This window comes from Anolis carolinensis, chromosome 5, assembly GCF_035594765.1.
Source record: "Anolis carolinensis isolate JA03-04 chromosome 5, rAnoCar3.1.pri, whole genome shotgun sequence".
Lineage (NCBI taxonomy): Eukaryota > Metazoa > Chordata > Lepidosauria > Squamata > Dactyloidae > Anolis > Anolis carolinensis.
The window spans coordinates 102,214,235-102,224,536 of record NC_085845.1 but is presented as its reverse complement, the minus strand read 5'-3'; the positions used below and the strand labels follow the sequence as shown (position 1 = coordinate 102,224,536).

Sequence of the window (10,302 nt, the reverse complement as noted above, 5' to 3'; positions counted from 1 at the left end):
TAGTGACTGATGTAATAAAGGGCTTCTATGTATCTGAATGGACTTGGTTGCTTTACTTAAAAACTGTAGTGTAGGGTTGCCATAATCCACTTCCTCAAATCTGGACATATATTAAGCAATTTGTGCAAATTATTATTCTAAATATGCAGATTCAGCACATTAATTATTGCATTTCTAATTTAACTGTTTCAGTCTTTATACCCTTTTGATAGTGAACCACAGACCTCATCCCACAAGCAAGGAGGAACTGGGGGAGGGAGTGGAGAAGTGGAGGGAACGATCTTACTCCATTCCCTCCCCTTGAGGTTTGTCTTCTGGGATGGCCAGCCATCCCACATTCTTTCCTCATTGAGGTCCATCTTTCCCCCACATTCTGGACTCAGTTTCCATACGCTGTGGAAACGGAGTCCCATCAGAAGTACCCTTATGTTATGTGATGGCCTCTATGGAACTCTCTTTCCAAAGCACATGGATACGGAGCAAAGAATCTGTGGGACGAGGTGCATATTTAGAGCCCTGGTCTTGGAATAGGGAGACCCAAGTTCAAATCTCCGCTTGATTATGGAATTTATCAGGTAAAGTATGCATGTATATTCCAAATGAAGTGCAAAGAAAAGAAAAATATTGCCCTGCACAAGCACTTCCTATGATATTTTCATTAGACCATTACTTTTTTGCCATCCATTTTTCCACGATGGCAAAAAGTTTCCATGCAGATACCACGAGGCCCTGACAATGATTTCTAATCTGATGCACAGTACAAACAGCAGGGTAAAGTACATAAGCACTTGCCCTTCCCTCCTACCCATTCTCTTGCCTAATGTTATACCCTCACTATGGTTCCTCCCTACTTCTTGCAGCTCACACCATTACAATGTTTTCTCTCATTTTTCCCTTCCTCCCTTCATCTCATATTCTAACTATGCTTCCATCCTTGCTTCTTGCAGCCTGACATTGCACTCATTTCTTTCCTTCCTTCTTTCCTACCCACCTAACTAATGCTTCATCACAGTGGCTGTTCCCACCTGTTTTCTCCATATTCGTGCCTTATGAATTTCTGAAAATCAACAAACTAGATAAGTCCAAAGCTTATTCCAACTTTATCATTCTTAAGACTTGGAATAATAGTGTCTAGTGCATGTGTAGATTCTACTTATGCAGTCTGACACTTTAATGTAGTTTGACACCACTTTAACTGTCATGGCATAATAGGCTCCTCAATTCAAATTACTTTTCAGCTGAAATGCTACAGCATACATGTATAAAGAAAATGATTGAATCAGACACAGACTAACCTTTAGTGCTGATCATCTTCTGTTGTGTCACATCACTGTATATGACAACAGGCTAAAACTCCATTTATGATGTAACAGTAGTTCAGGAAAATATAGGAAGAAACACATACAGAAGCAAAGAGCGCGGTACTTTGCAACAGTAGCAACAACCTTATTGAGGATGGATCCTGATCGCATTATTTGGAGAATACTACTGCAGCTGTCATTCTCCTAGATGTATACTGAGATTACTACGTTTGGTGAATGTAGTTCTGCTATTATCATTCAAGAACATCTGTACAGCAAACATCCATCATTTGGTTTCTTAGTAAAAGCCAGAAGTCATTTTCCGGTTCTCCTTTAGAATAGGAGCCAAAAGAACACTATTTAAGTAGCTGCCTTCATTTGATTCTTTCAGAAGCATCCACTGATGAAGCATTATTGTTAACAGTAATATTTGTAAACGGGATGATACAAGTTGGAGATGAGTGCATATTCAAAATGTTTCCGTGCTCCAGAACATATATTTTTGCATGCTTTGTGCTTACTCTTACTATCTTTGATCTATTGTGCACTTGGATCTAATGTAAATAATAATAAAACATTATTTACTTTTTAAAAAATCCTTCAAATTTGCCACTTAAAAAGACTGACAATATAAAGCTCCCAAGATTTCCCCTCCTGGGAAGAACACATTATATGATTGACAGAACTATGAAATAGCATTAAATGTATTTATTACGAAAAAGAGTTGGATTTTTGCCAAGATAACAAAAAAACAACTGTGAAAACAGTGTTTTTTCTGCTAGGTGGCTGACCACACCACACACACTTCATACAAGAGAAAACCATTTTTGCACTTAAATGTGAGGAATGCTTTAGCTAAATATTCTTGGAGATTCCATAAATTCATACATCTCTAAAGTGCTCTTTTGCATTTATAAATATAATCACATATATTGAAAATAGAATTATTCCAAATCAAAGTACAGTACCAACAAAGAATCTATTTTCTTCCCATGGAAAACGAGGTATGGATAAGAGGATTGAAATACAAATTGATTGTTTAAAACCCACCTTTAAATAATAAATTATATGTAAGCAACAACACTCTGAACTTGTTAATGGTTTTTAAAGGCTCATAGACATTGGGAAGTGTCTAGCTTAGTCTTAACTGGTTTTATAAATAGGCAACACTCTTAATGTCATGTAAAAGATAACATTTAAAACCAACAGACAAACAAAAACAACCCAGCAACAACATCGATTGGTATTTCCTGAAAGTTTTTTTAAACAACTACTATATTCAAAAAATTTAAAAAATAAATACTAAGTGGCAGTCCTGTTTGCCCTTTTCAAATAGTTCCCCCGAGTTTACCCTATTATCCTTTCAATTTCACTTGTTTTACAAGTCTGTTTCCCGGTTAGTATCCAGGCAGAGTGCATAGAGAGACCGCCTAAGATCTATGCTACTTTTAGCTTTGATATTGGCCTTCTCTACAGATCTCATCACATTGTTCATCCCCTCGGCATTCTCCAAGTGCACAACAGATTTGTCCAATGAGGTTTTACTGGCTTGTCTCTTCAAATCTGTAGCCGAGTTGCCTGGAGCACTTGACTCATCCTTGAGCATGGCCTGCTCCTCGTGGTCGGTTTCCCGGTGGTAAAAATAGTTGAAGTTGGACACAATAACAGGGACAGGAAGGGCAATGGTGAGCACGCCAGCGATGGCACACAAGGAGCCCACGATTTTGCCCCCCACAGTGACAGGCCTCATATCTCCGTAACCCACCGTCGTCATGGTAACCACCGCCCACCAAAAGGCATCCGGAATGCTAGAGAAGTGCGACTCGGGGTCGTCGGCCTCGGCAAAATAGACTGCGCTGGAGAAGAGAATGACGCCGATGAAAAGGAAAAAAATGAGCAAACCCAGCTCCCTCATGCTGGCTTTCAAAGTCTGGCCCAAGATCTGCAGGCCTTTGGAGTGCCTCGAGAGTTTGAAGATGCGGAAGACCCTAACCAAGCGAATGACACGGAGGATAGCTAAGGACATGGCTTGTTGTTGGCCTCCATTGCCAGTGCTGCCAAGCTGCTCCTCCTTCTGCTGCTCATGAGCCAGCTCCGTACCCAAGGTGATGAAATATGGGATGATGGCAACAATATCGATTATGTTCATGATGTTCCGGGAGAATTCGGGCTTGCTGGGGCAGGCAAAGAAGCGCACCAGCAGCTCAAAGGTGAACCAAATGACGCAAGTGGTCTCGATGATGAAGAAGGGGTCGCTGAGTGTGCTGGGGTGCTGCGGGCGGGGCAGGTCTCCCAAGGTGCCATTGGGCAGGAGCGGGAGGGGCACATGGAGCTCCCGCTCATCCCGGAACTCGGGCAGCGTTTCCAGGCAGAACGTGATGATAGAGATCAGGATGACCAGCACTGAGACGATTGCGATACCGCGGGCCGAGCTGGAGCTCTCCGGGTACTCAAAGATGAGCCAGACCTGTCGCTGGAATTCGTTCGCCGGCAACGGACGCTCTTCTTCTTTGATGAAGCCTTCATCTTCCCGGAAGCGCTCCATGGCCTCCTCGCCGAGCTGGTAGAAGCGGATCTCGTCGGCGAAGACGTCGATGGAGACGTTGACAGGCCTGCGCAGCTTCCCGCCTGATTGGTAGAAGTAGAGGATGCCATCAAAGCTGGGCCGGTTGCGGTCGAAGAAGTACTCATTGCGGAGGGGGTCGAAGTATCGCATGCGCTTCTCTGGGTCACCAAGGAGGGTGTCCGGGAACTGGCTGAGGGTGCCCAGGTGGGTCTCGAAGCGCAGGCCCGAGATGTTAATGAGCACGCGCTGCTGCCCCATGAGGGCGCTCTCGCACTCCGCTTCGCCCAGTTCTTCGCCACCGCCACAGGGGCCTCCACAAGGGCCGCCTCCTTCCGCTGGGGCTGCCGAAGGGCAGGCCCTGTAGGCCGGGCAGTCGCTTCCCGGGATGGCCATGCCTTCCTCAGGGCGCGGGCAGTGGCGGGGGCGGCGCCCTGGGCTGAGGGCCTCGCTCTCCGCGCCGCAGGGCCCGCTATCCGCCTCTCCTCCGACGGCCGTGGCGCCTCCGTTCTCCAGCGTCACCAAGGCGATCTCCATGGAGGGCGGCAGCGGACATGCCGCCAGCTCCCGTCGGCGCGCGCCTCTTCTCTCCCTAGCCGCCCGACGGTTGCGACCCCCGAGCTGACGTCAAAGGTAACAAACAACTCACGCGCGGCAGACCCTGTCCAATAAGGAAGGGAGGATAGATGGATGGAGGGAATCAAGCGCGCGCGCCCAGCGCTCCAGCTGCTATTCTTCTTCTTCTGTGTTGTCTGTCTTCTCTGGCGCAAACGGGTGCGTGAAGCCCCTCGCCCGCCTTTGTGACGTCTCTTGCTCGCTACCCAATCCGCACCCGAGGCGCCCCGGTTCCCACGCAGGGCGCGCGCACTCAGGGAGGGAGTGTTGATTGGTTGGTTGGGGGCTGCGCTGCCTTTCCTCCCCCCACTCAGAAAAGAGAGGGAGAAGGTTGGGAGGCAGGGCGCGCGACGGATAACACGCGGGATTATTGTTGTTCCCTCAGAGAGGACGCCGCGCCTCGCCTCAGCTCAGCCCTCCTCACGTTGCGAGGGAGACGGCGGCAACGGCGGCGGAGGGGGATTCGCCTTGCTTGACACGAAGCGGCTTCTCGCCGGTGGCTTGGCAACAGGAGGCAGGCGCTGAGGCGAAGCGCCTTAGAGATGGAGAAGCAGCAGCAGCAGCAGCAGCAGCCGAGCGCCTGACGCACGGTGCGCCTTCATTCCCGGAGCGCGTTATTACCACAGTCCTCCCGACCCTCCAGGCTACCAGTGGGGCCGCCGACAACCGAGACCAAAAGTACGGGGTATAAATAAACATAAACATAATAATAATACAGTAGAGTCTCACTTATCCAACATAAACGGGCTGGCAGAATGTTGGATAAGTGAATATGTTGGATAATAAGGAGGCATTAAGGAAACGCCTATTAAACATCAAATTAGGTTATGATTTTACAAATGAAGCACCAAAACATCATGTTAGACAACAAATTTGGTAGAAAAAGTAGTTCAATACGCAGTAATGCTATGTAGTAATTACTGTATTTATGAATTTAGCACCAAAATATCACGATATATTGAAAACATTGTCTACAAAAATGCGTTGGATAATCCAGAACGTTGGATAAGCAAGTGTTGGATAAGTGAGACTCTACTGTACTTGGGAAGTGTCCGACGTGTGAGCCAATACAACAGCCAGCATAGTGATCTTGTTTGCTGTGTACTCATCTTGTTGTGTATCAAACAACAACAACAACAACAACTGGGTTGTTGTGAGTTTTCCGGGCTGTATGGCCATGTTCCAGAAGCATTCCCTCCTGACGTTTTGCCCACATCTAGGGTAGTCATCCTCAGAGGTTATGAGGTCTGTTGGATTTCTATATCTGTGGAATGTCCAGGGTGGAAGAAAGAACCCTTATCTGTTGGAAGCAAGTGTGAATGTTGCAGTTGGCCAGCTTGATTAGCATTGAATAGTCTTGCAGCTTCAAAGTCTGGCTGCTTCTTTCCTGGGGAATCCTGTGTTGGGATGTGTTAGCTGGCCCTGATTGTTTCATGTCTTGTTCTTTATTTACTGCCCAGCGTTTTGAGTTTTTAATACTGGTAGCCGTTCAATTTTGTTCATTTTCATTGTTTCTTCCTTTCTGTTGAAATTGTCCACATGCTTGTGGATTTCAATGGATTCTCTGTGTAGTCTGACATGATAGTTGTTAGACTGGTCCAGCATTTCTGTAGTCAGCCATAGCAGAGCACTTGATGAACCAATCTGGACACAGCATATTATTTGAGAGCACAGAAATGCTGGACCACTCTAACAACCACCCGGTCAGACTACACAGGGAAGCCACTGAAATCCACAAACATGTGGATAATTTCAACAGAAAGGAGGAAATCATGAAAATGAACAAAATCTGGATTTACTTGCTAGAAGAATCAATCAGTCCTCCTCTTTGCAAATTCAACAATTTTATGGAACTCTGGCTGGCTGCTGCTACGGAGGGGCAAATTTATCCCCTGTCATGAATGGTGCTTTCTGATGCTGAGCAGAATTCTGGGAAATGTAGTTTAGGACAGTAAAAAAAGAACAACTCTCAGAAAAGAGGGGAATTCCAGACAAGAAACAATCAAGGCCAGCTAACACTTCCCAACAAAGGATTCCCCATGCAGGAGGAAGCTAGGCTTTGAAGCTGAAAGGCCATTCAATGCTAATCAAGCTGGCCAATTGCCCCATTCAACTTGCCTCAAGCAAACAAAGTTCTTTCTCCCACCCTGGACGTTCATCTGATATATAAACTCCACTTGCCTGGTTTCCAACAGACCTCACAACTTCTGAGGATGCCTGCCATAGATGTGGGTGAAATGTCAGTAGATAATGCTTCTGAAACATGGCCATGTAGCCCTGAAAACTCACAGCAACCCAGTGATTCTTGCCATGAAACCTTCGACAACACATTGAACATAACAACAACAACAACAACAACAACAACAACATTTCATTTAACCACCAGACTAATGTTGACAGCCTTGCAGAAAGGCCTACTAGGTGAGGAAAGAACGACAGAATTGGAGAGAGAAAGAGAAAGAATGGCAGGGGGGTCAAACTGTATCATCCCTACAGTCTCTTCCAACTCTAAGCCCCCTCCTCCATCCATATAACCCAGAATATCAAGGCAGATAATCCACAATATCTGCTTTGAATTGGATTATCTCAATGTGGATTTTATACAACTGTGTGGAAGGGGCCTATGATTCTAGGAAGTGTGCCTCTGGGGCTCTTTTCCTGCCATTCCAAATTCTGTCCCAACTCTGCTTTCATGCACCTGTTATCCACAGGAGACAATCTGGGAAAACTGTTTCTCATCCCAGAGCAGGTAGTTCTTTTCCCCACCATAAATGGTACTGGCTTGTGGATCATGGGTTAGGGGATTGCTGTTGGGATGCAGAGCCATGCACACATTCTAACCCTGAAATCATAGAATCATAGAGCTGGAAGAGACCTCTTAGGCCATCCAATCTAACCCCCTGCCAAGCATTCAAAATTTGAAAATTGCATTCAAAGCACCCCTGACAGATGGCCATCCAACCTCTGCTTAAAAGCCTTCAAAGAAGGAGCCTCAACCACACTCCAGGACAAAGTTCCACTGCTGAACAGCTCTCACAGTTAGGATGTTATTCCTAATGTTCAGGTGGAATCTTCTTTCCTGTAGTTTGAAGCTGTTGTTCTGCGTCCTAGTTTCTAGGGTGGCAGAAAACAAGCCTCCTCCCTCTTCCCTATGACTTCTTTTCTTTATACGTGGCCTTCATCATGTCTCCTCTCAGCCTTCTCTTCAGCAGGCCAAACATGCCCAGCTCTTTAAGTCACTCCTCGTAGGGCTTGTTCTCCAGACCGTTGATCGTTTTAGTCACCCTCCTCTGGACACATTCCAGCTTGTCAACCTCTCACTTCAATTGCGGTGCCCAGAATTGGACACAGTATTCCAGGCAGAATAGAGGGGTATAATTACTGCCCTGGATCTTGACACTATACTCCTGTTAATTCAGGCCAATTTATGCAGACACTATACTCCTCTATTTATGCAGGAAGACAAATAGCCAACCAGTGTCCATTGAGTTTAGGGAAATGATACAAGGTAGAAAGGTCATTTCCCCTGTAAAGTGCAGCCACTGATAAAGGCTTCCTTTACATTCCTCTCAAATATCCACAGTGTGGGATTTCCCACTGTGCTAAGGTGTGCTTATCCACAGGGCCCTGTTGGTGGAGTGGGGGGGGGGGATCTTGCTGCCGAAATAATATTTTTAGGATGGATTTTGCTTCTGTGGTGCAATTCTAACTTTGAAGGCGTTTGGTTTCGGAGCGATTCCAAACATAATGATGGAGTTGATACTCTATGGGAGTGTGCCACAAAGCAGGTAGTGTAGACCTTCAGGGCCCAAGGAAAGGGGCTCATAATTTGCACAGAGCCTCATTTGTCCTCAATTCAGCACTGTCTGTGCACATTTTAGAGGAAGGAGCAGGCTGAGTCACCTCTGGAGAGACCTTGGCTAAGAAAAGCATACGAAGTATATGAGGCGACCTTACATACACAGGCCACCACGCACAGCTAAATCTCTTTGGGGAGGTCTTCCCAGCAGAGTTTACATTGAGACAACACATCCTGTGTATACTCATAATTCTGTGTACAGTGTGCTCTCTTCCAGGGCTGCTTAAGCTTTTTCCACTCACAACCCCTTTCCTGTCAGAGAAATGTGTAGGTATATAAAATTGTTATAAAATTTGCAAGACTTGCTAAACAGGCTGATTTTGTGGAGTACAGCTGAAATATTTTCCGCAGTGTCCACTGTAAGTACTGCACACAGATTTGTGTAAATGGGTGACACTTGGAAACCTTTTTACCATTGCCTATTTTTTCATGACCCCAACATTGAGTTAAGGAGACCACATTTGAAGTCGGAGTCTACACTTTAAGAAGCAGTGCCCAATTCTACCTCATCTGCAAGGCCTGTGATTTTTCAGAGAACTGGGCTCCATCAGTTCAAGGCTACATCTCTGCTTCCCAACCCTTGTGGTAATACTGCAAGAGACATTCCTCTTGTCCATTTGAAACACACACACACACATGCAGGCAAAAGATTACAGAGCTCTGGCCCCATTCATGGATTATTCGTTAAAAGGATTTTGTGGAGAAGGAGACTGACAGATACTCGCTGCAACCGTAAATCCTCATTTGCAGAGAAAGACCAAAATATTCAGCAGCACTGGGTAAACAGAATTGCTTTCTCTTTGAGTAGTATTGGACAATGTCTTCCTGAAATGATGTATAAAGACCCCAAAGGCACTACATTCTATCTGATTGCAGAACTTGTGTAGGGTCAGCCCTGGTTCGTACTTGGGTGGGAGACCACCAAGGAATAACAGGTGCTACCACAGGCTGTAGTTTAAACAAAGGGACATACCGCACATTAAAAAAACTTAGGAAATTCATGGTTTCACCATAAATTAACTGGTGATTTGAAGGCACACACATATAAGCACACAGAGTGTCTTTCAAGATAACAATCTTTAAATGTTTATTTACTTTATGCCTTTCTCTCATAAAAGTGTCCCTTTAGAATGTTCTGCTCAACACAATTTAATGATTTTTTAAAATGGGACAAAACCAATCGCCTAAATCACTGAAGCACTACAAATGCTGATTGCAGCATAATCCTCACTGTCCCAACAAATCATCCCTCTGCTGCACTCAAATGCTGCACTCGACCAAACATTCAAATGCAGATCAGCATTTTCTTCATGCTCTCACCAGCAACATCAAACAAACAGCAGGGAGAGACACCAATATCCCACCCTAATCCTCTCCATCTATAAGTGCCACAACATTCTAATGGAAGAGCGTGGATTTGGATCTGTAGATCCAGAATTACTCTGTGGCTCACAGCGTGGTCTTGTTAGCTATAACAATCCAGGAGCTAAATCCATAATTCCATTAACACTGTGCAATATATAATTTTTTCATTTGTTAATGTGTTTATACTACTCTATTTTATTTTATGAAAGTTATATTTAGAGAGGAGAGAATGAAGTATTAAACTCTACAGAATCAGTTTCATTTGATGCAGCATGGTAGCATTTCTCTCTCCCCCCCCCTTCTGCCCACTGTATCCGACAAGCCCATGTAATTTCATCAGGGAACAGGGTTATACCCTCTGCTACAACATACACAGCAGAGAGTGGGGAGGGATTGGGAAGACTGGAGGCATCTGATGTATTGTAGTAATATTATTTCTATACTCAATCTGGTGTGTTCATTAGGACAAATAATTTCTAATTTCCTAAGGATTAACGCATTTTCATTTAGTGCAAAATGCTATCTCCTATTAAAAATCTGTCCAAAGACATAAAGTATTCCTGAGATGAAACAAAAATTAATCATGTTAAATGGTTGTC

The 10,302-nt window shown here is 45.0% G+C and overlaps 1 protein-coding gene across 1 annotated transcript; it reads right to left on the bottom strand.

Moving 5' to 3' along the window:
- Positions 1-1,994: 1,994 nt before the first annotated feature.
- Positions 1,995-4,916, bottom strand: LOC100567003 (potassium voltage-gated channel subfamily A member 5). Its single transcript, XM_008111332.3, has one exon. The coding sequence runs from the start codon at positions 4,399-4,401 to the stop codon at positions 2,680-2,682; it is 1,722 nt and encodes a 573-aa protein (XP_008109539.1). The 5' UTR covers positions 4,402-4,916; the 3' UTR covers positions 1,995-2,679.
- Positions 4,917-10,302: the final 5,386 nt, after the last annotated feature.

Coding starts and splice junctions, on each gene's coding strand:
- LOC100567003 (XM_008111332.3), bottom strand. CDS start 4,401: ATGGAGATCGCCTTGGTGACGCTGGAGAACGGAGGCGCCACGGCCGTC.